General features: G+C 35.1%; 4 protein-coding genes across 9 annotated transcripts; all 4 read left to right on the forward strand.

Moving 5' to 3' along the window:
* The first annotated feature begins 1,992 nt into the window (after positions 1 to 1,992).
* LOC125189269 (sister chromatid cohesion protein PDS5 homolog D-like) lies at positions 1,993 to 7,108 on the forward strand. The gene is made up of 9 exons (XM_048086562.1): positions 1,993 to 2,271; positions 2,415 to 2,552; positions 2,929 to 3,080; positions 4,292 to 4,421; positions 4,638 to 4,659; positions 4,741 to 4,841; positions 4,936 to 5,117; positions 6,693 to 6,828; positions 6,908 to 7,108. The coding sequence occupies exons 3-9, from the start codon at positions 3,052 to 3,054 to the stop codon at positions 7,106 to 7,108; spliced, it is 801 nt and encodes a 266-aa protein (XP_047942519.1). The 5' UTR covers positions 1,993 to 2,271; positions 2,415 to 2,552; positions 2,929 to 3,051.
* Positions 7,109 to 8,406: 1,298 nt separating this feature from the next.
* On the forward strand, positions 8,407 to 16,148 carry LOC125186580 (sister chromatid cohesion protein PDS5 homolog E-like). 6 transcript variants are annotated; one of them, XM_048082965.1, is made up of 12 exons: positions 8,407 to 8,440; positions 8,551 to 8,652; positions 8,762 to 8,863; positions 8,955 to 9,074; positions 9,167 to 9,286; positions 9,379 to 9,498; positions 9,610 to 9,713; positions 14,421 to 14,492; positions 14,595 to 14,646; positions 14,818 to 14,904; positions 14,980 to 15,070; positions 15,851 to 16,148. In XM_048082965.1, the coding sequence occupies exons 2-11, from the start codon at positions 8,581 to 8,583 to the stop codon at positions 15,034 to 15,036; spliced, it is 906 nt and encodes a 301-aa protein (XP_047938922.1). In that variant the 5' UTR covers positions 8,407 to 8,440; positions 8,551 to 8,580; the 3' UTR covers positions 15,037 to 15,070; positions 15,851 to 16,148. The 6 variants fall into 6 exon arrangements, with proteins under 6 accessions (XP_047938922.1, XP_047938923.1, XP_047938925.1 ...); XM_048082966.1 differs by lacking the exon at positions 8,407 to 8,440 and having other exon boundaries at positions 9,397 to 9,498; XM_048082968.1 differs by lacking the exon at positions 8,407 to 8,440 and having other exon boundaries at positions 9,185 to 9,286.
* A 1,219-nt stretch (positions 16,149 to 17,367) lies between these two features.
* LOC125188774 (nudix hydrolase 17, mitochondrial-like) lies at positions 17,368 to 18,670 on the forward strand. The gene is made up of 5 exons (XM_048085825.1): positions 17,368 to 17,586; positions 17,678 to 17,789; positions 17,884 to 17,967; positions 18,058 to 18,186; positions 18,283 to 18,670. The coding sequence occupies exons 1-5, from the start codon at positions 17,495 to 17,497 to the stop codon at positions 18,406 to 18,408; spliced, it is 543 nt and encodes a 180-aa protein (XP_047941782.1). The 5' UTR covers positions 17,368 to 17,494; the 3' UTR covers positions 18,409 to 18,670.
* Positions 18,671 to 21,663: 2,993 nt separating this feature from the next.
* On the forward strand, positions 21,664 to 24,126 carry LOC125188773 (zinc finger protein SHOOT GRAVITROPISM 5-like). The gene is made up of 3 exons (XM_048085824.1): positions 21,664 to 21,982; positions 22,059 to 22,458; positions 23,056 to 24,126. The coding sequence occupies exons 1-3, from the start codon at positions 21,913 to 21,915 to the stop codon at positions 23,846 to 23,848; spliced, it is 1,263 nt and encodes a 420-aa protein (XP_047941781.1). The 5' UTR covers positions 21,664 to 21,912; the 3' UTR covers positions 23,849 to 24,126.
* The last annotated feature ends 2,870 nt before the right edge of the window (positions 24,127 to 26,996 follow it).

Here is a 26,996-nt window from a genome sequence, read left to right on the forward strand (position 1 = left end):
AAAACTTAATTAGCCAATTAGTTCAGTATCCAATTAACTAAAAGAATAAATCTAATCAGTTAAAGACTTCGACTAATCATAATAATAATTCGAATATCGAAAAAGCCTAAACCTTCTTTCTTCCTTCTTCCATCATCCTTGTAAACTCCATAAAAAGATACAAATTCAAATCTTAAATTTGTAAACCCTCTACTACCATGCAAAAAATATAGATACTCGTCAACCAACTAACCGAGCAACTATAGACAGCTCGAATATGACTGCCCTAATGGTGAAATTACATAAAATAACACAAAAAAACCCTTAGATCTATGGCTCCATCGCTGCCACATATATGAAATAGTCGATTGCCATCCACATCGATGTGTCCTCTGCACCAATAAGGTCCGTGAGGCTCATGTTGATATTCTTCCTGTAATTTCCTCGAACACCAATAAAGTCCAAAAAAAATGCAAATATGAATAACAATGAAAGAACATGTATTTATAGAAAACTAAAAGTTAACATTTCATGTTCCACAATTCATAAACAAAAGACCTTTTAGTTTCCACCATCTTCAACATAATTATAGTATTTACATATGAAACGTTTACTAAAATTTAATATTTGTAGGTGAAATACTTAGAGAAGAAATGCTAATTAAAGGTTACGTAAGGTGGTTTTTGAACGTGGAAAGCAAAACGCTTAGAATATACGCCACCAATTTAAATCATGGACTATTAATAAAAAGCTAATTTAATTAATAAATAACTTTTTTATTAACCTGACATTGAAAATAAAGTTTAATGTCATTTGTTACAAATTATATCAATAATAAATGTCTATTCTTTTTATTTCAAATCATAAACTATTTATAAAAATTAATTTTAAATAATAAATAAATATATTATTCGAATGGCATTCATGTAAATATCACCGAGCTTCATTTCATTACAATATAGTGATCCTATACACTAAAAACCCAAACCTTGAAACCTAAATTCTAAACCCTTGACTTTAAAATATACTCATCATGACCAACAAATGAGCCAAATATCAATAAAATTCTCCGCCCGCCCTGGTTCAATTTTACTTTGTTGATCACTTATTTTATTTTGGGAGTTTTTAGATCTGTATTCGATACCTTACACTGCGTTGGCCTACTTGATAACCCTTACTGATAGTAGAGATTTTTTTTAACCTTAATCTTGACTGTAAATTTGTTTATATACTCATATCAAGAAAGAGTGGTTTTAATTAAAAAAACGTGATGACATTCTTTTTCTTTCCTAAACTCCAATTTTATATAACTCATAAAAATCTATATGAATATCATTGTAAATATTGAAATTTATAAAATAATTTAGGTTCATGTATTTGATTGGATTAAAAAATAATAATTATTGTTATTATTATTGTGCATTAAATTAACATTACCACATACTTAAACATTGGAATTCAGTACATAATATAATAAAACAGAAAACGCACTAACTGCGCTACAACCCATTTGTAGCATCTGTTTTTTCTTTAAAATATGCAAAATCTATAAATGATTTTTCTTTAAAATATGCAAAATCTATAAATGACTATTATTAATAACATGATAATTATTTAAATTAATTTTTAACTGAAAATTTAATATCACTATTTGATTTAATTATTTAAATAATAATATCTATTTTAAAAGAACATTTTCTCAATACCCCAAAACTTCCCTTATTTTCCTAAATGCCCTTAAAATTCTCCTTTTATATATTGTATAAATTTTTCAGCTAAAATGGCATTTGCGTAAATATCTCTAAAACTCCCCTTTTATATATGTACAAAGGAAAGGAGAGAAAGTTAAATAATCTTTCTTATGAATTTGATCCCTAACTCGTAAGTGTTGATTTTGTTTCTTTGCCGTTGCAAATTAAGTGCTGCCTCCGTTACAGAGTGATTTTAAGGTGAGTGGATTTATAACTTTGTTTATGTGCATAATGCTATTCACATATATTCTACTCCATAACATCAAATGCACTAATCGATGATGTGTGTGAGCCGAGGTCTCAACTATTGACTACACAGACTCCAAACTCGAGAAGATGAAGCGTCTAGTCTCTCTAGCGCCACCGTAAAACTGCCCTACCCCGCCGCTGTATTCCTTTGCTGATGGCTCAAACTAGTTCACATGCCGCCGCCACCATCAATAGCGGCGTGTTCCGCCGCTTATTTTGCCCCCTTTCAAATTACGCTACTCCTTGACGTCCATTGCGAATTTATTTCAGGCGAGGCGACTTTTGTTTAGAGGTATATGGTTTTTAATTAGATGCACCAACGTGTAGCCAAGCCCTAGTGAAGATTTTCCATTGTTATTGTTGCTATTTAATTCACGATTGAGAAGATTGCCGTTTATCCTGAGTGTAACCTTGTCACTGTTTTCTACAATGCAGATAATATTTCTTATTATACGTCGAGGGAGCAAACAATTGCCTTCAGCAACTATTAACGAGCAAAAGGATGTAATTGCTCGCAAAATGGCAGCTCTTCTGGACTTGATACGTCATAGTCTGACTGACAATTGATTTTAAGTAAGAATTTAACGAAATCTTGTAGTATATGAGTACACATGGAAAATGTATTTGGTCAATTAATTCCAGAGAAAGGCTTTTAGTGTCGGATGGTGTGCGAAATTCTCTAGATATGGCATGAAACTCTCAAAGCTGCGTTTTTTCTTTTCAATTTCTAGTTTAAATACATCAAAATCACGAAATGCCAGATGCTGACTCCATAGAAACAAGGAAAAGTTTTCCATCTTGGGAATTTTTTAGTTATATTTATGTATATTCACATTTCTGTCGTGCTTTGTTGTGAGGCGGCGCTGCCTTACAGTTCATAATGTTTTTAGATCAATATAGACCTTGTCTGGTTTAAGATACAATAATCTATATATTTGCTTTCTCACAGATAATCTGCAGTGATCCTATGGATCAGCTGAAGATAGTTGTCCAATGTTGTGATACTGAAAATGAACTCACAAAAAAGAATCAGAAGGGACTTGTGTCACATGCTTGAGAATACTGTTTGGTCATGCATTTTCTCATCTCCTGGCTGAAATGGTATCACTTTACAGAATTTTTATTTGTCTGACCGTGTTGTTAATATAAAACTGAATCTGTTGTCTCTATGGATTTAGGAAAGACGGAATAAGGTAGACTGCATTGTAAGATATTGGAATATTGCTAAGTAGATCTGGACTCTTGATTTTTTTTTTAAAAAGTATACAGTACGATTTGGTGCCCTCAAATTATATGCTTATCTTAATTTGATGTTCCGCCAAAATATTTGTTAAAGATGCTAGATAGGGACGGGACCATAATAGGAAATGGAAACTTAACTGGGGGTTGGATTCCTACGAAATTTCCAGTCTAAGCATAAGGTACAGCAAGCAGAAGATATACTGGACCAAGAAAATGCTTGAAAATTTAAATTTTTGCTTATAAGTATGACACTATGTTCAGTTCTACCCAAGCCAGGTTCAGAACACATACATGTAAAAAAGAGAGAGACAATAGCACTTAAGGGTAAATTGGATCAGCTTGGTATGAGTATGAAGTTGTTTAAAATAAAGGGGAAAAGTGAAATACATGAAGACACAAATTACTGGAATTGTATTAAATACACTATCTATGTTAATTGAATTAATAAGGAAAAAGTTTGAATGTATGGAGTAGTTTGGAAAGTAATCTGAGGACAATAATGATATGAAGAAAATTTTGTTTTGAAATAGGAAATGAAAAATGAGAGCAAGTAAAAACAAACAATGCTGACAAATTAGCATGGTAGAAAATTAATGCAATCACAAAGGAGTAACAACAAGTAATATCTGGTTACTGCAATCACATAAATATTTTTGAGAATACCTTATACTATCAAATTCCAGATGTATACCAATTGCTGAACACTTCGTTACAGCTAAAAATGAGTTATAGCACTCTCAGCATTGTACAATAAATATTTTTGACATTGCTCAATTGTAAAATCTTCTCACTGGATATTACTCACCAAAGTAAATATATCAATTCAAACAAATGGTTGAGTTTCTCTCTCTTATTTATGGCATTTTTCCACAAAAAAAATTTCAACAACTTTTGTTAATGATGCTGATGCATAAGATTCTTGCTGTGCTGTCGATGCATGCTTTTCATTTTGCACAATTCAACATCTTGATTCACTTCTGTCCCTTATAAAGCAATCCTTCCCCACTCTGCATTTTGGTCACTTTTCTTGAATTTTCTACTTCTAAGAGATAGCTGTTTCATTCTCTCAGCAAAAACATGAGTGGTTCTGGTGCCTCAGATGCATCAATTGTTGAGGATTTGAAGAAATCCCTCATGGAGTATGGGAGTGAGCTTGTTAAACCCTATGATTGTACAGAAGTGCTTACTGAAAGACTTGATGTAAGCTTTAATTTCCCTCTATCAGAGTTTTTTTCTGTTCATCTGTTCTTGAATTGAAGCAAATAAAAAAAGTATACATTCATCATAAGATGCTTAATTCTGCATCTAAATCTATTTGTTCATTTTGTTTTTTGAAAACGATATCATTCTTACATCTAGGCTAACAATCATTTCCTGGATCTGCTTTGTTGTAATTTTTATTTGATTTCCTGTCAGAAATTGGAGCATCTTTTATCAGGTACACCTCAAAATTATAAGAAACTGGTGGAGACTTTTCTTCAACCGGCTAAAGAAGCTCTAATTACCAGAGATCTTATAGGACATTCTGAATTGGATGTAAGAGTTTCAGTGGTCTCTTGTATTAGTCAGATCATAAGAATAACAGCACCTGACGAACCTTATGGGGAAGCCGATATGAAGGTAATTTGTTTTTGTCAAGTACTCATCTTCTTGTTTACTTTTCCCTTTCCCTAGTTTTGATGCTTAATTGATAAGCCTTTTTAATTAATTGCAGGAGTTTTTCTCTATAGCTAACAGAGCTTTTGGGATGTTTCCCTGCATGTATGGACGAGCATATTCAAAAGCCATATCCATCCTTAATACTATGTCATTTAGCGAGTCATGCCTTATGATGCTGGACCTTGAGTTGCATGACTCCATTTTTCACATGTTTCACCTATTCCTAGGTGGAATTAGGTAAGAGAGCCAGCCTGTTATGGTGATTGTCATCTGGTTGCTTGATAATCATTTTCTTGGTATTTCTCTACCATAAATGTGACTGACTATTCCAGGATATAAATTATATGCTGGTAGCAACACCATTATACCTTTTGTTTACCTTACAAATGATCTACTTCCTATAGAATACTTATTAATTATGTTTTGAAATTATAGGTTTGTATTACATTATACTAGAATAGAGAACTTTCCAGAACTTCATGGTGAAACTATCTAGACATTATTCCCTTGACAACAAAAGGAGTTTCAAAACTCAATGAAATGACCCTATAAAACAACTTCTCATTTACTTAGTTCTTCGATAAAAGTTCTTCCTCACCATGAGCTTTTGAATATAAATCTGAGATTTTACTCTATCCAAATGGTTAGATGGAACAACGGATTTCTAAATTCTGTTTTTTTGGGTATTTGACTCGGTAGCCAATACTGAATTAATATTTGTTTCTTACTTCGAGTGAACTCACTCAGCTCGACTTGAACAACCTGCTCTTACAATCTGTATCATTTATTCTATGTTCTAGTAGTTGTGACTTGTGAACAAATGCATCTTATTACCTGCAACAAATGTAGTTTATAATCCGATCTAAGTCTAGTATAGTTTTAACTTTGACAGTTGACACTTCAGGAGTATACATTGGTAAAAGTGGAAAATGTAGCACAATTAAGATGCTATAGACAATGTGTGGGCAGAGTCTAAACTCTTATCGTTTCTTGTTTTTATACTCTTTTTAATTTATATACCAAATCAGATTATCCAGTCTAAATCCTATTATTTACATGTACGGGTGGTGACTCTTAAGTATGGCTCTATTTGGTCTTTTGATTTCACCTGATAATGGTGACTCTTAAGTATGGCTCTATTTGGTGTTTTGATTTCACCTGATAATGAATTAAAAAGTTGATGCTTATCTAAAGACATCTAGTTGGAGTAATCTATAATTTATGCTTCCCTCACGGAAAATCTATATTTTATGGTGATTATTTTGTCTTGTATTTGCCTATCATTTATGTTAGTGGTAATTTTAATACCTCATCCAAACTTCATTAGTTCTTCTACTTTGCTATATGGATTTCATAATTTTCATAAATACTTCTCCATCTGACGTCGCAAAAGTTGTACATGGACATTTGATATTCTTTTGACTTAGTACATTTTTAAAAATATTTTTGGAAATTTATTAGTATGTGACAAATCCTTGAGTTGAGACTTCATTCAATGAGCAATTTCTTCAGAATCCCAGAAGATTGGTTAGAAGAGGATATAAGATGAAAGACAGAGATAGTAACTGTGTATAATAATTATGAAGAAGCTCCTGTCCCTGCACTTTCTTAAGAAAAATGTTCTTACAATTTTCATTAGCAAATGTTCTTGAACTTTTTGGAAAATAAGATTCTTAGCAAAAATTTCAAAGTTCACCTGGCTAAGTGTAAAGATAAAAAATTAGGTGGTAAAGCAAAAAACCTCTCAAACATTGGATTTTGTATTATAATCACCCATTTCTACCACTGATATCTTTTGTTTGCTTACTTTAGAACCCAACATCCTTATGAAGTCTTCATAAATATGGAGAAAATTATGACGATGGTCATTCATAACAACGTGGACTATGACGAGTTCTCATTGGTGCTTGTTAAGACCCTTCTTAATTATTTGAGGAAGGAGAATCAGGTAATTCTATCTTATTTTGTAAGTTTCTATGATTAGCATGTCATATTACTGTTTCCCACTCTTATTCTTTTTGGTTCAGAATGTTGCACCAGTTTCTTTCAAGCTGGCGGTGAACACATTGAAGAATTGCTCTGCTGACCTCAAAACATATCTTCCAGAAGCAGTAGGAAGTTTGGATGTTCCAATTGAGGATTATGCTGAAGTAGTTGTATCACTTTTTCAGGAAGCAACCCAAAAGCAGATCACGGTTTGTCTCACCAGTTTTACCTTTTTTCCATAGTTTAACTTGAAGCAGATTAGTAGACAATGCCAAAACTTAGCCATTGCTATCATTTATGTTTGGTAAATAACATTCCATGCTTTCCCTTGCTGACTTACGCTGAAGATTTCTGTGAGCAAAGAAACCAGCTAGATTCTTTATGTAGCAACTTACCTACTTACAGCTCTAGTCTGGGGAAGATATTCTGCCTTGTTTCTTTTATATCCAGTCAATAGGTTACCAGTACGTAACTAACACTAGACACCAAAGACACATTGCTTTGTTGCGTGTAACCTGCCTCAGCGCAGTGTTTAATCTCATTATCATGTCCAGCGTCTTGCTCTATGACGATGCCTTTTAAAAGCTTGTGACTTGAAAATAGAGAAAGTTTGTTGCTCCTTTTCAATTATCAAATGCTTTCAGAAAACACAAAAGCTTTTGAAAACATAATATCTTTTGGACCAATACGCAGATACAACCTTGAGTAAAAGATTGATTTTTAAAACACAAGGCTGTAAGGAATGACGACCACAACTTGAAAAGATAAGAAATTGGGAATAAGTAGTTGTGGGATGTCGATTCTTGTTGGTAGGATATTCATTTAGTACTATCATATGCAACAGCTTTATCATGCTACTGCATTACTTCTACAACTTGACTAGAAGTGAAGACTTTTTTTTCCATGATTTCATTCCCTGACATATCATTGACCATTGATAGAGTTGCTGCCTTTTTGTCATCTTCATTATCATTCCAATGAAAGGAAAGGTTCTTTAACTCAATTTTTGTTTACAATTCCTAGTATGAGGGCCACTCCAATTATGTCATTCATGGTGCAGTATCCTGGTCTTTGGGACCTGGTATACAACATACACGTCTTAAACTAATGCTGTCCATGAAATGCATGGTTTAGTTTTAGACCTACCTATCATAGTGAGTTTAGCAATTAAATCAAACATAGAAAATGACGTTGAGGACCTTTTCTCTATATTCATCAACTGACCAAAAAACCTATACACACACAAAAGTCCTAACAGAACTAGGAAAGCACTAACTTGCTCTACAAGATATACCATACATAAAAATATAATTCTATCCATTTCTAACTCCACCTCTTGGGAGTTTTAAAGTTTGAGACTATGCACTTACCATATATGGTGGATATTAGTAGAGTTTTCTAAATATACTTTGTAACTTTTGCTATCGTAATCTTTTACGACAGCGAGGCTTGAACAAGTAACTAAATATGATAAATCTCATACTTGAACTGTTTGATTTTCTCAGAGCGAATATGATGACCTGCTTTTGCCAACATTTGTTTTCCGATGAAATGACCTAAAAGAAGATACCATTGTAATCTCCGACTTTGTATAAATACTAAGGACTTCACTCTATGATTATGACGTCTTTCTCTGTTTTTTAGTATTCAGCCTCTAACATGATATCATTCTGATGGAATACAGAGCCACTCTGAAAAAGGGCAACGGTCTTTGATGAAGGTATCTCCTGTGAAGAAGAGTAGGAGAAAGGCTATTATTTCTAAAAACCTAAAAGAAGATATCATGGTAATCACCAATATTTTATAAATCTAAGCACCTTACACAATAATTTGGCATCTTTCTCTGTTTTTTTAGTATTTAACCGCCAACATGTTTGCATCCTGATGGAATACAGGGCCACTCTGAAAAAGGGCAAGGGTCTTTGACGAATGTAGCTCATGTGAAGAAAAGTAGGAGAAAGGCTATTGTTCCTGAAGACCCAAAAGAAGATATTGCGGTAATCACCAACCGTTTATAAATCTAAACACTTAACTCAACGATTATGGCGCCTTTTTTTGTTTTTTAGTATTTAACCGCTAAAATGATAGCATCCTGATGGAAAACAGAGCCACTCGGAAAAAGGGAAAGGGTCTTTGACAAAGGTGTCTCCTGTGAAGAAAAGTAGGAGAAAGCCTCATTTTTCTGAAGACCTAAAAGAAGATATTGTGGTAATCACCGACCCTGTATAAATACTAAGCACTTTACTCAATGATTATGGTGTCTCTCTCTGATTTTTGGTATTTGACCGGTGACGTGATAGCATCCTGATGGAATACAGAGCCTCTCTGAAAAAGGGCAAGAGTCTTTGAAGAAGGTATCTCCTGCGAAGAAACGCAGGAGAAAGACTGTTGTTTCTGTAGAGCCAAAAGAAGATATCAAGGTAATCACCAACCTCTTCTAAATACTAAGCACTTTACACGATGATTGCGACGTCTTTCTCTATGTTGAAGTGTCTAACTGCTAACCTGATAGCATTGTGATGGAATACAGAGCAGTTCTGAAAAAGGGCAATCGTCTTTGACGAAGATATCTCCTGTGAAGAAAAATAGGAGAAAGTCTAGTTTCTCAGAAGACCTAAAAGAAGATATTGTGGTAATCACCGACCTTATATAAATCCTAAGCATTTTATGCAATTATCATGGTGTTTATCTCCATTTTTAGTATTTAATCACTAACTCTATGATGCCCTATGGTCTTGGGCAGATATTGCCTTCTCAATGTAGACCAATGTCTTCACAAGCTAAAGCCCGATCTGCTGAAGTGTGTAAAGAAAACCTAAAGGGAAGCATTCCGCATCCAAGGAAGAGGTCTGGCCTGTTATCTGTTTTTTCATTTGATATTGTGGATCTCAGAAGTGATCTAGATATACTCTCTCTGTCCCAAGGAAGATGACCCCTTCCTCGGGCGGCACGGGAATATATGCAATTTTATTTTGTGTGTGAAGTAGAGAGAGTAAAGTAAGAGATGGTGAATAAAGTAGAGAGAAAGACATTTTCATTTTTAGTAATGGGTCATCTTGGTTGGGACAAACCAAAAAGGAAAGTGAGCCATCTTCTCTTTTTGTTATCAGTATGCATAAAAGTATTTTCACTAGTCCAAAAACATGATTTTGGTTATATGTTTAAGGTGATTGGTGATTGTCTGAGTGATATTCTGTTGGTTCAGTACAAACTGTACCAAACCGTAAAGATTAAAAAATTCAACCCCTCCCCTCGCTCAGCCTATATATATATAGACGAGCATATAAAATAAAATTAGTTTTTTTAATATGGTTAGGTAGGTTAATTGAGACTATAACCAAGAATGGGATTTAGCACCGAAATTTGGATAAAGACTTAAATAGTCAAGTTTGTTCTGGCTAATTAATCAACTGTGGTCACCCCTAGTTGGTTGTGGTTGGATGTATTATATGTAATGTACAGTTGTAGAGACTTTCCATTTTATACTAAATTGGAGCCATTTTTACTAAAATCATTGTACTTGTTAAAATTGTTACTCTGTACTAGCATAATCTATGTGATCCTCTTTGGAAGTAATACTAGTTCTCTCAGAGTTTTTCTATACTACTTCTCAATACCTATGTGGAAGCTATCTTAGGAATCTTGCAATTACTAATGTTTCAGATATCAATTTCTCAAAATTTTGGCTTAGTGTGTCGTGGAGCTGATTATTTCTGGTCAGCGGAAAAGGCGGAAAAGGACCGCATAGTGAATTTAGTTGTTCACACTTTGCATGACTTGGGACTTGACCTAGTTAGTGACAGTTAGCTGTTCCCACAACTTGAGCAAGGAATTCCTGACAATTAGGGTTATAGAATTATTTGAATACTTATTTGTTAGAACTAGGGTTGCTTATATTTTAAACTTGTCATTTTCTCACTAGTTGGAGTACAGCTGGTGGTAGATGGCAGGTATTATAGTATTACAAGTCTTTATTAAGTACAACTGGTGTGAGTATTTAGATTTTAATAACATCACCTACTAGTGATTCCCGTTAGAGAACACCTTTAGGAGAATCAACGCGTCCTTCTTGCCCCGATTGAGAAAGTCTTTGAAGAAAGAAGCTCGGGTCCTAGCGCTACTCTTAACACTTGGCGCTTCCTACATGAAGGAAAGAAACCAGGGAGCCACATCAACGAAAAAGATGCTTTCCCGAGGTTGAATGGATGCTAGTATTACTACGATTTTCATCCCCAAAAATCCAATAAATCCATAATCATGGATATTAAAATGTAAAACACCAAAGATGATATCCATACAATTCTCAAGAACTTATTTCACCTTATGTCTTCACCTGATATGCCAAGCATATTTTCCGCTAGGTACCCATTGAGTCAAATGACAATAACCAAAATATACTAAAAATTTAGGTCACGTTTGGAGGCCGTTAACCTAGGATCTCATGAAGTTGGAAAATTTTGAGGAAACAACGCCATTGTACCATGCAATAAATGCATTTTTGAGGCCAATGAGATGATCATTTCTTAAAAATGATTCTCACAACCATAATCATAATATTAAGTTGGAGTATGAGTATATTACTTTTTTGACTAATAACACAAGTTTTTGCGATTTCTGTTTTACATTTTATCATGCTTGGCTTGTTAGAGTAATAAAGAACTAATCCAAATACTATTAATTCTAAAGGAGTTATAGCCGAATAGGAATATAAAGCAATCAGAAGAGATTGTCTATATTGCCTAAGTGCAACGTGCGCCGCTCCAAATAAGAGAAATAGTTGCCACAAGCATTGGATAATCATATTTAAATAGACATAGTAACACCATTAATCCATGCTCACATCTTCCAAATGCATTTAGGAATATAGTCGTAACAATAAGTTTGAGTAAGAGTATATTTTTTAAACGAAAAAGATAAGTTTAGAAGAAATCCATTTAATGTTTAATCAAGTAAGCATGTTAGAGTAAAGGAGAACCAAACCGATTACTATTAATCCAAATGGGAATCTCTTCTCCATGGGTGCAACTAATGCCGCTCTAAATAATAGAAATCCTAGATGAGTAGTTCCATGTGTATCATGATGCTTATCTATGAGATTGCGGGTGTCTATTAGTTCCCATATGTGGTGCACAATATCTTGGAATGTCGGTGGTAGTTATATCAATTTCTAGAAAGTAAGGAATAGTGTGTATAACAATAACTTCACATACGTATTAAAATTGAAGAAAACTTTCCACACACTATTAATGTTCACTCGACAACATGTCTTTGACGAATATGCTCAGCTCATTTTGGCTCGACACCTGTTGATTTGAATAACATCATTCAAAATATCCTCTCAAAAGGCGAGTTGTGTTTGGAGATAATTGATCTATGATTCTAATGAAGTTGAAACATTTTGCTAGTAATGAACGCCATCGTGCCAAGCAATAGAAGGAGGTTAAAGGCCAATGAGATGACCATGTTTAAAAAGAATAGTTTCCTTGACCATTAGACAATCATAATTAAACAAGCATACATACTCATATTCCGGATGTATTTGGGAATAGAAAATTGTACTGATAAGTTGGAGTATGCATATATGTACTTTGTTAACAGATAAGACAAGTTTCCACAAACTCCATTCTGCATCTAATCATGCTAGGCATATTAGAGCACGAGGGTGTTTGGCTATGCTTATTTTTAATAAGATGTTTCAAGAGCATATACGATAGTCTCAAACAGTTTATATGTTGTCAAAGTAAGCTTATAAGTTAGAGAGAGAGTCCTGATGAGAGTAAAAAATCAAGGGGATATGAAATTGGAAGGTTATATGTTGGGAATAGCAAACCATAGTAAGGGTATTTTTGTAAATTAATTCTTAGTTTGCGCTAAAATACCATGAATAAATAAGGTTGGGTTGATGAACCTATTGTCTTTTGAAGCTCACAAGCTGTTGTAGCTTTCACAACTCAGGAGCTTATTTGGCCACACACTCATCAAGAACTTATAAGTTGTTTTAAGGAGCTTATTAACTCAGCCAAACACCCTTGAAATGATAATGGAGCTGATGTTTATTATTCCAAAAAGAAATTGTAACTGAATAGGAATGATAACATGCAATTTGAAAACTCTTTTCTGCCCAAGGGCAACAGACCCTGTTCTAAATAAGAGAACTTTAGATGAGAAAAGACTCCTTTTATTCTATTTACGCATATGAAGCCGTGAAAGGAGCCCAAAGCCCAAAGGCATGAGTCAGGCAGGCTATGCTGCACCTTTCTTCCTTCGCGAGTAAACTTGAGGCCTAACATAGGCGATAAGAAGTGTGAAGCAAGTTGATGATTAGCACGATATGTCCTAAATGACCATATAAAGGGGTGAATTGAAATTCTTCAATGAGCATGTACAAAGTGAAGTTTTGGGTCATACAGGAGAAGTACTATAGTCTAAACTGCATTTGACAAGAGTGAATGGGCTTGGTGCAGGTGCAGCCACCTTGCGAGCATGAATACTCCTTCAAAGTTCAGTGTCTAAAAATAATTGGTGTAAGCTGGCACGGATTCCTCCATGAGCTTTGTCTGTAAGTCTTAATAAGGTATTCATGGCCTTGTTCATGGAAAAAGCCTCAAATTCGAATTCCGCCAATAGTTTTCTGCTAGAGTTTTCCTAGGGACCTATGCCTTTTCTATGTGGTTTGCGAGCTACTAGACATGGGAGGGGTGTTTGAAAGCTACTAGACACGTGTGTGTGTGTGTGTGTTGGGGGGGGGGGGGGGGTTTAGGAGCCCACTTGTGCAGTGGCTTTAGTTTTTCTTGTCACCCTTGAAAATAAAAAATAAGGATTATCTCACTGTGATTTTACTGTTAATTGAGGAAATCTAAACTCATTTGTTTTCTCCAACTCAAATACACCGATACCTTATTTGCATCAAGTGAGAAAGTTAAGTGTAGTTATTTTTTGGCACCGACCACTTATGAACTGAATCTTTCACTGTTGGTAACTTTTTTTTTAAATTACGGTAATATTTCTGAATATCATGCTTTTGTTTGAGCTTACATGCATGTGTGGACAAAGTTGTTACATATGGAAGCTGACCTCCTTTCAGGACCGTCCATAATTTTTTCCATGCATTAGCTCAGAGCTACCTGGCCGTTGCTACCACCCCCCCTTTCTCTGCTTCTGTGCATGCAGTACTTACTTTCTTTTCAATTATAAGTTCCCAGAAAGGTCATGTAAAAACTTTTGTTTGAAATGTTATCGAACATTCTTGTGTCTTTTGAAGTAAGGATGGCTCAACTTTTTTTGGCGTGCAAAATGAAAGTTCCAGATAAATGAAACATAACTGGGTGGAATATTGGTCCCAAAAAATGTAATAATCTGGCTTGTTTCCATAAAAGCATCTCATAATGTAGCTGGGTTGTTGGAGCATACATCTGATTTAAGTAATCTATTTACTATACTTGATTAAGGGCATGCAAAAGTAATGTGTGCATTCAATAGATGTTCACGCACTTGCAATTTTTGTTGTATATCACATTAAATTCAAATTAAATGTTGTTTCATTTCCAAATTAAGAGCTGCAAGCGGGTCTGTTAGAGAAGAGGTGGTCGGATGCAGAATAAAAGTTTGGTGGCCTCTTGATCAGAAGTAAGTATTCGCAGTTATAGCCATTCAGCACCGGGAACTGTTTAAAAGCTAGAAGCTCTGGACTGTGTCCTTACAATATTAAGATTTTTTTCCTGTTTGTAGGTTTTACAAAGGCAAAATCATGGATTTTTATGACTTAACCAAAACCCACAAGGTAAGATTTCTTCTTGTGACATGCATGTGGTTCCCCCTTACCATACTTGCAAAAGAACTTATTTCAATTGACTAGCTTCTTGATCCATATATGCATAAAAATTTATATAGATCTTTAATTGTGATTATTCTCTCCTTGTTCATTTTCTGCCCATTTCATGGCTTTATTTAGGTCACTTATGATGATGGGGAAATCGAAATATTAGACCTAACAAGTGAACGCTGGGAGCTGCTACGAGATATCAATTTGTCTGCTGATGTTAGTTTTGTGTTCATTTTCTTGTGATTTATACATGTTATACCCATATATGATGTGTGTTTGCACATCTAACAGGAGGAGCCAAAGATTGGTGCAGAGTCTGCAGACCCTAGACCTTCTCAAGCGCAATAAGCTTCTCTTTCAATCATTTGGCCTTAATGTTTTGGTATGGTTTCTTAACACAAAACCCATTGGGTCTACATAGTATTGGAGTGGTCATGTCTGATGCATAAATAGACATTAAAATTGTTTTTTTAATCTAGTATGTTAATGCTTTATAGCAGAGACCAAAAAAATATATGTGGAACAGATCTACTCACATATATATTACGTATATCTATCTAGACACCCACATCTAATCCAATCTAACAAGGACATGTTGTATAGAAAGTAATAGAGATTATAATTCCATTATATATCTGTGCAATTAGCATAATACGGAGTATAACTTGGAGCTATGTGATTTGCTACGTAACATATTTCCTATACTTGAAAATTTATTTGGACCCAGATGTATTATAGTGTGTGAAATATAGGCAAAGGGATACTTAGATAACATATGAACCAGCACCATTTACTAGTAATTTGAATTAGTCAAATAAGCCAGGTACTGAATTTCTGTTAGGGTGAAAGTCAGGATATTTTTTAAAATGACCAAAAAGGTCGTTTGAGAATAGGATATTCGTTCAATATTTTGTAACGTCTAAGATTACAATTCGTTTAATATTTCAACTTATTGTCTTCAGTATGCTACGTATGATCCAAAATGGGAATTTGTGAGATCACCTGGTTGTGAGTTAGCCGTTGCAAAGTCTATGGATGAGTCCAAATATTGCCATCATAAATATCGATCTAACGATTCCATTATTGTTCATTGTGAAGATTTACCTCACAAAATTCGTGATATTATTTGATTCTGGCACTGATTTTATATCAACTTTTGCAGGTTTTTGCAGTGTCTTGCTATCCGGGTGTTTAATGTGAAGATTTCCCGAACAACCAAGCCGTGCTTATGTCGGGTTCAGGCATTGTATCTGAAATAATTTTGCAAAACTTGCTACAGTCTGGGATATGCAGTTTAAGTATTTTGACGTTCAATATTTCTTCAGCATCTTAAATCGGTGACTTTCATCTAAGACAAGTGGTTTGCTTTACAGTTCTTGTACCCAATGAACTATCATGGTGAAAGATGGTGTAAATGTGCTCTAATTTTAGTTAGCTTATATGATGTTGGTGCTTGCTTACTTGCTTAGACATTCAATCATTTTGAAAATCTAAATCTGTAGAGAGAATATAACTTATATATACATTTGAGATTAAGTAGTATGGGGATAAGACAAGTAACCAACGTTCGAGTAGCCCACCGATGTCATGTCTCCGAGTTCTTTAACACCATTCCATTGTCTTCTTGTTTGAGTAGTGTACCAATACCCTCCTAAAATATCTTCATTGTTTTTTTGTCTGAATTGGTCCTTATACGAGTGATCATCCACACATTTGCTTTATTAAGTGGATGTGATTTAACTTTTTTATTTTATTAGCATGATGGTACGTGCTCGCCACATAAAACTAAATAAACCTTATCAATTTTATAGAATTATTATAGATAATAGGTATGAAATAATCCTTACATAAAACCTACATTTCAAATCGGTAAATTTGTTTATAAATATAATCAATTTTCTTCGAAGACACTTTACGATGATAATAATAGTAGTAGTACTAGATTTCCTTCTTTCAAAAACAAAAAATTTGTTACTACTAGATAAATAATTAAATACTATATAACATACCTATCAAATGCATCTTTTTAAGTATAGATACAGATGATGTAATATCTCTTTTCTAAACTTAAAATCGCGACATAATATGAAATATAAACAGCGTACACGGAGTAGCAATACTAAAAATGGTCAAATCGGCTTAACTGTTTTTAAAACATGGGTTAACACACTTTGACTATATTGGGCATTATTTCTTCAAGTTATTGTTAGAACTTAGAATTGTGATTAAAAAATTGGTATTTCAGTTTTAAGTGTGTGATATCCTCATCTTGGTTGAGATGTAGGCGACTACAATTCTCCAATCCAAGTCAGCAAAATGTTGCCCCCATCCAGATATATTTTTTGATGGAAAAGTTAGTATAGCAATTATCTTTGATACCATCTCTGTATTACTATTTATATTATTAGTATTATTATTATTATTATTACACGCCCGACGTGACTATACAGTCCACTATCATCTTCATCATAAACATCCCATTCGAAAGCGACGTAGCCGCGTTACACAATAGATAAAACTAACAATGCCTAACTATGTACCGTTTATTTAACTATTACTCGTTTCTTATAATAAAATAATAATATAATATTTCCTCACACGGATCAAACTGAAAATTGCTTACCAATCATTTATTCTTTTTTGCTTTCTTCTATCTTTATATAAACGGATGGAGATGAAATAAACCTATTCATTCCATTTTCATCTCCCCCAATTTCACAAAAACAAACCAAATTTCTGGGTAAAAGCTCTTCAATTTCCTCGATTTTTTCCTGAAAAAGAGTTGTTTATTTTTATTCTTTCGATTATGACTCTCCAAATTAAGAAACTGGCGACTTCTCCTTCTCGATCAGGCAGACATCTGCAGCGTTATAATCAGGGATTTCGTCTAGTTGTTGGGTATGAATTTCTAATGAGAAATTTCCTCACACTTACCCCTGATTTCAATGTTGATTTCGTTCATCTTCTGACGCTTGCGAAATTGGTGCAGATGTATACCTTACAGAATAAAACAGAGCAACAAAATCGAAGGGAGTTTAATTGAGGATTTGGAGGTGCTTTTGATAAGCTCCCAGAAGAGTTCTAGCATGATGTTCCCTAAGGTAACATCAAATCAAATCAATAATCGCCAAATCTCAATAACTATGAATTGAATTTCACAAATTCCTAACATATTTTCAATTTACGAATGATCAGGGTGGTTGGGAACTCGACGAGGAAATCGAACTGGCAGCTTTAAGAGAGACGTTGGAGGAAGCCGGTGTGATTGGATCCCTCGAGGTAGCTAGCTATTCGCATCGATTCGATTATCATTAAATTTCACTCTAATTTTGGTTTTTGTGTTAACAATTGTGTGTTTTGGCATTGCAGCATAAATTAGGGGAATGGATTTTCAAGAGCAAACGGCAAGAGAAGTTCCACGAGGCGTCGATGTACTCGTTGCTGGTGACGGAGGAGCTAGACGTATGGCCGGAGAAAGATCTCCGGCAACGCGTTTGGGTATGCAACTGCAACTGCAACTGCAAATGTGTGTTCATGATCTTACTATAATTGAAAATTTGTTGCTGATGATGCAAATGTGTGTGTTTTTTATAGATGACGGTCGACAAAGCTAGACAAGTGTGCGCGCGGTCATGGATGAAGGAGGCGCTCGACGCCTTTGTATGCCAGAGAGGGCAAAAGGAAGACGAGCCCCAAGCTCCGTCACCGTGTAGGTTATAATGGGGAACCGTTATTGATCCTCATTTTTGAAAATAAGACGAGCTAGGATGTTGAAGATTAGTAGTTAGTTAAGTTGGAATTGAATTTTAGTTAGCAAGGTTGGGATCGATTCTTTAATTCTTTGATATGTTTAGTTAGAGAGGTCTGGTTGTTACATTGCATATAATTTCGACGTAAGTTGAAGTTGTTCTGAAGCTTCGTTGGAAGCTTGTTTGTTGCACGCCAATACTGAATGAGTAAACGCTTCTTTACCCATTTTCAACACCGCGTTGTGATTTTATGATCGATCAGGTGGAAGATGTTGCTACACAAATTTATAAATAAATATATGTATGTCTGAAACTTTGATAATACATTATTCCCCAACCCAAATAAAAAAGGAATTTTGATTCGTAAAGCTGCTATAAAAGCAATTGAGGATTGGATGAGGCTTTACTTTTGTTTTGTGATGTAAAAGCAATTGAGGATTGGATCAAAGCTTTACTTTTGTTTTTTTTTTGAGAAGATTTTTCTCTGACTACTTTTGACCTAATCTACGAATAGCGTCAAATTTATCATTTTGCCAATACTACTTGCTTTGGATACATGACCAAGATGACAAAAAATGCGATCATTCAACCCAATATTTGCGGTTTTGGTTCTTCTGGTGGGATGGAGTTTTCTCAATAGTTTGACATGTGTCCATCCGTTTTAGCATTTAAATTCAATTCATGCACGACAATGGATTGAATAATGGAATTTCCATCATCTTCAGCATGGTCTGTAATAATGAGCTCATTTTTTGTCAAATGTGAAAAGTTATAACATAAAATATATTTCTAAGCAATCGCCCCATAAATCTTATGTCTATTTATCTTTATGAAGAAGAAATTATATGACAAAGAGGATTCTTATTTGTACAAATCTACAAATGGTACTTCAAACTTGGGCATGACATGAAGAATTAATGATTGTTTTTGATTTCGCACTTTGATATTTAAGCAGAAAATTGAATTATAGGCCCATCATTTGGAGACAACGGCAGCTCAGCCTATCAACTGTTTCTGGGCCTAGGCTGAACTATCAACTGTTTCTTGGGCTAATTGAATTCATTATACTGGAATTTAAATGAATTCTTAATTGGGCCGAACACTTAAGATTGACTTTGTCTGTTAGAATTGATCTCTAATTTTGGTGGGGCTAATTTTTTTTTATGGAATAATTCTCCTAGTAATTTTGATAAGGGTAAGACAATAACGTGCAGCTTAGTTAGTAATGATTTTCCTCTATCCATTATTAGGTTGAGGGTTTGAATTAAAAAATTTGTGCTAAAAATAAATAATTTGAAATTTAGATATCAATGATATGATACTCCCTCTGTCCCATTAAAAATGAAACGCTTTCATTTTTAGGTTGTCCCAATAAAAATGAAATGTTTCCTAAAATGAAAACAACACTCTCTCTACTTTTTCTTCTGTCTTACTTTATTCTCTCTTCATTAACTAACAAAACACAACTGCATAAAATCTTGTGTCGGAAACCAAATATTGCATATTTATTGGGACGGGGGGAGTATATAATAGAGATAATAATCTATTCAGCGTAGTCGAACATTAAATTGTAAAGTATTTATGCTAAAATTGGCTTTCATAATCAAACACTCCATATTTTTTCTATTAAAGTCAACCAAAAGGGTATTATATATTGATGACGATATTGTGAGCGAGTTTATGTTATAATCTGGTGGGTGATGCTCATGATACTAAATAACAGAAGTAATGAAAAGTGGGTTCTTAGGGCCCTGATCTTTGAAAATTTTCCATATTCTATCACAGATCATAGTTTCATCATGTGTTGGAAAACATATAATCGCATCCACTACTAGTAGTAAGATAACTATACGAAATCCGGTCGTCAAGCATGTATACCAGAATCGAGCTCAGTGTTGTTCACAAACTCAGTGCTATTCCAATGACCACCATGTCATATAGTATAGTACTATACTATAACCCATCTGCACATAACAAAATAGAAAATAGTTCAAAACAAGCAAAAATTCAAAGGAGAAGCACGATCGATCATAAATGAGATGTGAGATCCCATTTACACCAAAACCTTGAAATTAATTGTGTCTTTATATAAATTGTGTCTTAAATCCTGAAATTTATCATGACAAACATAGGGATGCGTTATATTGCTAACTATTTAAGTTGCTAATTCATCAATACAGTGTATTGAAAATGTCAACACAATGACATCAAAATATCAACACATTGACATTTGAATGTCATTGTATTGACATTTTTAATACACTGCATTGATGAGTTAGCAAGTTAGCAACTTAAGAAAGTTAGCAATTGATCAGACCCCGATAAACATAATTATACTATTTCAAAAGTTATGTAAATAACAATTATAATATGTTTTGACTAAAGAATAAACTCTATCATGAAAATCATTTACCGTGTCCAACCATCTCCTCAAGAACGTACTCTCTCCGTCCCAGATAATTTGGGACACTTTGACCCGGCATGCACGGGTTTTAAGAAATCTAATGGAAAGTGAGTTGAAAAAGTTGGTGGAATGTGAGTCCTACTTTTAAAGTAGTTTTAATAAAATGTGAGTAGGAATGAGTTAGTGGAATATAGGATCCACTACCAATAATGGTAAAAGTGAAATAGGGCAAATTATATGGAACGACCTGAAATGGAATATTGAGTCAAATTATCTGGGACGGAGGGAGGAAGTACATCAAATTTTAAAAAATTTGCATATACCACAACATTCGTTCTTCAGAATATACAATGTTTGGTGTGATTTGACTGAGATGTTTTTCAACTATGTAGGTTAACCAAAGCGCTTAGTAATTAGTAGTATATGATAAACTAAAACTACTACTATCAAGTAGTAATGCTTAACATGTAGGTTGTCCATAAATAAAATATCCTACTAGTACTACTTTAGAATGATAGGAGTAGATGCATAGGCAGGGACTAATTTGTAATTTAGGAATGAGGTGAAGTGAGATACAGTATATACAGATAGATAGAGAATATGGGGAACTGACAAAAGTTAGACCCTTGACGTGTACGTATATATGCAGTTGTATTTATGCATGCAAAAAAATAAAAAAAAATTACTGTATCCATAAAATCATAATGAGTGTTGTTTTGTTGGCTTGTGGGGATGTTTTTTGATTTCTTTCTACGGTCCATCTGCTGGTTTCAACTTTGCACCCAACCCAAACAAAACCCCAACCCCAACCCCAACCCCACCACACCCTTCTCTCTCAATTTATTACTTATACTGATTGATTCCTGAGACTCAAAGCTTTTAAAAAGAAAGACAAGGGTTGCAAGAAAAAAAGCTTAAATTAAAGGTGAGAGAGAGAAGCCTGGAAATCTCACCCCCTTTTTCATCATGTTTCCCTCATATCACCCACGGTTGTAGCTGTAGCTCTCTCTCTATATTCTCAATTTGGTCGGTTTGTTTCAATTTTGATCAATTTTCAATCCTTCATCTCCGATGTTGAATAATAGCCCCTCCGAACACCCCACCAGCAGCAGACGAAAACGCCGCCCCGCCGGCACTCCAGGTATATTTACATATATATAGGGATGATAATTTGAAATAGGAATATGAAATTTGACGGAGTGGAGGAATATTTATAGATCCCGATGCGGAAGTGGTGTCTCTATCTCCGAAAACCCTCCTGGAGTCGGATCGGTACGTGTGCGAGATCTGCAACCAGGGATTCCAGCGGGACCAGAATCTGCAGATGCACCGGCGGAGGCACAAGGTGCCGTGGAAGCTGCTGAAGAGGGAGACGCCCGTGGCGAGGAAGAGGGTGTTCGTGTGCCCGGAGCCGAGCTGCCTCCACCACGACCCGTGCCACGCACTCGGCGATCTGGTGGGGATCAAGAAGCACTTCCGACGCAAGCACAGCAACCAGAAGCAGTGGGTCTGCGACAAATGCAACAAAGCCTACGCAGTCCAGTCCGACTACAAAGCCCACCTCAAGACCTGTGGGACCCGCGGCCATTCCTGCGACTGTGGCCGTGTCTTCTCTAGGTTTTTATTTTTCTTCCTCTTCTATCTTTTGATTATTAATTATGTACGTCACATAACAATAATAACAATAATACTCCTTTTCCTTTAATAATAATACTCTGAGTATGTTTGTCCGGTACTTTCATTTCATTTAAGATTCACATTGTATTCAGTGCAAGAATGTTTTATGTAGTTTTAGGCTTAGCTGTGGCATACTCATAGTAATTATTTTTTGAGATGTTTGAAGATATTGTGTGTGTGTGTGTGTGTGTCAAATCATTTTCCCAAAGCATATTATTAGACTAGGTTTGATTATTTAGTGTTGTCAGTCCTTTGTATTAATAATTTGTATATTCAAATGCAGCTAGGGCCCAAACACCAAGGATTTTATGTTAGATCTTGAATTACCATCATTCATACTTTAATTCCAAACATTCTATGCATGGAAATGTAGCTACTTGACTAATAATTAAATGTGTGTCAATTTTAATGAGGTAATAGTACTATTGTTTTAAATTACATAGATTACACTATATATAGAATTAATTTGTTTAAAATCATTTCCAAGTCATGAAATTATAATTGTTTAATGCTAAAATTGTTTCATGGTTTTGTCAGGGTAGAGAGCTTCATCGAGCATCAAGATGCTTGCAGCATGGGGCGGCTCCGATCGGATTGCCACCCACTGCAGGCAGCGGCTGCAACCGCTGCCTGCTTATCGAGAACGGCGTCAAGCCCTTCCAGCGACACCAATTTAAGCACCGCGCCATGGCCGGGCGGCCATTCTAGCCTCGTAGCGCCAACAGATTCAATATTCATGGCTAATGCCGGCGCCACGAGGCACAGATCCCGGCCGCCCAATCTTGAGCTGCAGCTGCTCACAAAAGCCAGCAGCAGCCTCGGCTTCTCCGGAAATTCAACCAAGCTCGATTCGACTCAGCTGCAGCTCTCCATCGGCTCGTCGGAGATCGGAGACAAGGCCGAGAACGTCGCCGCCGGCAGCCGCTACTCCCCGATGGGGAGCAGCAGCACCAGCGAGAAGCGCAGCAGCGTTGCGGCGGCGACAGTGAGGGAGGAGGCGGAGGAGCAGCTGCGGGCGGCCATGGCGGAGAGGGCGTACGCGGAGGAGGCGCGGCAGCAGGCGAAGCGGCAGCGGGAGCTGGCGGAGCAGGAGTTCGCCAACGCCAAGAGGATCCGGCAGCAGGCGGTGGCGGAGCTCGAGAAGGCGCAGGCGCTCAAAGAGCAGGCCGCGCAGCAGCTCAGCGCCACCATTTTGCAGATCACTTGCCACTCCTGCAAGCACAGATTCCACCCCGAGGCGGCCGCCGAAACCTCTTCCTCCGCCGCAAACTCAATTAGGCGCGGTTACATATCGGCTGCCTTGAGGGATTGGGAAGTCAAGAAAAACTGAACACAAAAAAAAAAAAAAAAAAATTTGAAAAGTTTGACTTGTATTAGGAATGTTTGTTTATTTCGAGTTTAATTAGTTTTTAATAGTATTAATTAAAATGATGGAGTCTTTTAATTTGACCTTACATTTGTGTAGGTATATTTAGTGGAAGAAATATTTGAGTGGAGTGTTGTGATATAAAAAAAGGGGAGGTGGGGGGTGTCAGATGGTTAATGAAGTTGGTATTGTATCAAATTTGGTATTTATTTCATTTATTTCGTAGCTGCTTTTTTCAGGAAGCTTTTTCTGTTAATTTGTATTTTATGAGAGCCTTTTTTATTTCTGTTATTAATGTTTTTTCTAAGAGGCTGAGTTCTGTGTTATCTGACCATTTCCGTATAGAAAAAGGTATAAGGCGCATCGATGCCATTTCATCAGAGCATGTTCCTTTTCCTAACGTGATTAATGTGCTTTGGCTTTCAAATGAAGAATACTCATTCAAATTTAAAAAAAATGAAAAAAATAAATGAAAGTAGTAGTACTATCTTTTTTCTCTTTTCTAGGTTAGTAGCTAACAGTAGAAAAAAACACAAAATTAGTAGTCAATGTTATTAACAAAAGAGAAGAGAGAGATGGTTGCAGGTAGTATTAGATTTAGTGTTTGGACTATTAGAAGATCTTTGTTGGGTGAGGTGGTCAGAGAAATAGAGGTGACCCCGTCGCTATTCCCCCGCCCAGACCAAGCATTAAAGAAGCATTACAGCCAAATAAAATAATGGTATGACAAGTGTATAATGTGTGAGGGTAAAAAAGGGATGATGGAAGCCAAGGGAAGGGTGATAGAGTGTGATGAATAATTGAAAAAGGGTCAGAAAATAGAGTCCTTTTGGGGTGCAGGGATTCTGAAACCATATAAATGTTAATGAAAGACACCATGTTTTTCAGTGCCACAGTTGTAATGGACTCGTCGCTCTCACCCCATTTCAAAATTTTACTCTCTCTCTTTACCCTCTCTCAGAATCAGTGGCTTTCCATTTATGAAGAGACCATTGCTCCGATATCACCTACCCTTTTCTCTCTCTTCCTCTCTCCTTTGTCTCTGTGTGTTATGTCTCTTTGCTGTTGCTGTAAGACAGAGAGAAAGAGAGAGATAGGAGTCTTTGTTTTGTTTTGAATCAGCTTAACTCAATTTGGGATATGGGGTCGAAATTATATAAAGTGAGACACACTTTTACTATGGGTTTTTTCATAAGTAAATAAACAGAAATTTTCATAAGTAAACAACCTTTATATATATAGGTTGTTTGATAATACTAAATTGTGAGTATTTATTTGATAAAGATGGAGTAATAAAAATAAATTTAATGGGAGATGATGGGACACAGAAATGTTGACAACCACTTGAACATAATATCTTTTTGACATAATTGATGCTCGATAAAATGTTATGTTATGAATTTGAGTTATGAAACAAAATCTTTCGATAGATACAAGCACAGAAGAAAGGTAAATGCAAATAGTAGCATGAGTATTTCATGCAGGTAGATGGATGACGCTATCAAAGAATTAATTAATTAAGACTATACTCAAATTGTGCGGGGTTGGCATGAAATATAAAGATCCATCAAAATGAGGAGTCCAAAATTTATGATTCCAAATGAATTCAAGCTTTGGGGTCGAACCATTTTTTGATTGGCCTAGGAGTAAGTAAATTAAAATATCCGAAATCGAATGTTTGAATCCAATTAATTGGAAAAATATAGTTTGAACTGGATTTATTTTATTTCAGTTTTTTAAATTGATTTGAATTGGGATATTTTAAAATAAAAAAAAATCCAATATTTCAATTATATATATATATATATATATATATATATATGTCCTTAATATGTACAAATATTTATTATATACTTTTATTCAATTGTATTTCACTACAATGCAATTATTTCATATACTCAATGCAAATGTTCTCACATTCTTACAACATAACATCTTTAGTTATATCATCCGTCTGCCATTAAGAGTCAATTTTTTATATTATTATTTCTTTAACTTTATCATTTCTCCATTTTAACTATTTGTTATCATTTTTATAAAATGAATGCAGAAAAGTCAACGAGACTCCTAATGGCTGACGAATGGAGTACTAATTACTCGTACATGTACTTCTCGGACATTTTTATAAATATGTTCCTATTTCTCTACACCTATGAGATGTGGCCTACCTATGTATTGGTAATGCCGACGACGAGATTTATGTTTTGTTGTTTTTACTTGGTCGTTGCTATTACTAATTTTACTTTGTTTCTTACTTTAGTGCTTTTAACCTTATCGAGTGTGTCCCTCTACTTGTATACGACTTTTGCTATTGGTTGTTTTCATTTTTACAATAGAGATTGCCTTGTTGAAATCCTGCTCATTCCTCATTATCTATAATAGTTTAAACTTTTCTTCTTAGTTACGTAGTATACTAATAAATAGTGATATGAACTTTCAATCTCCAAGAAAACAGCCCAATCGCTGCCCAAAAGTGTAACTGCAACGTCCTATTTTTGACTTAAAAACTTTAGGGACCACAATCTTTATTTTTTTCTATGACTATCACTTTATGAAATGTTATTATTACCAAGCGTCGCGTCTTCTATAATGACTTCAACTTGCCGACGGGTGTGATTTTAAAGCTCCATCAACTAAACAAAAACATGCCATCATAACTCATCAACAATTCACACTATTATTTCTTGAATTGTCCTCTACATATAATTTATATCTTATCAACTCAATTTATGTACATTATCAAAATATAGATATCTGTCGCCTTTAAATTCATTACATTATCGACTTTCTTATTTGGTAAATTAATTTCTATACCATTTCCTGCACTAAAAACGTCTAAAATAAATTTGTGTACTACTCCCTCCGTCCCTAAAAAATAGGCAACGTTTGAAATAATACGGGTTTAATACACAATTGGTAAAGTAAAAGAGAAATAGAATGAAAAAGTGATTAGAGTATTGTTAGTGGAGAAAATAAAATTTTCTTAAATAAAATTGGTCTATTTTAACGGAACATCCAGAAATGGCAAATATGTTATTTTTAAGGGACGGAGGGAGTAATATTTATGTGTCAGCCACTGGCAGATTAGGGGGGAGGGGGGCAGGAAGGGGCT

This window comes from Salvia hispanica, chromosome 5 (genome assembly GCF_023119035.1).
Source record: "Salvia hispanica cultivar TCC Black 2014 chromosome 5, UniMelb_Shisp_WGS_1.0, whole genome shotgun sequence".
Lineage (NCBI taxonomy): Eukaryota > Viridiplantae > Streptophyta > Magnoliopsida > Lamiales > Lamiaceae > Salvia > Salvia hispanica.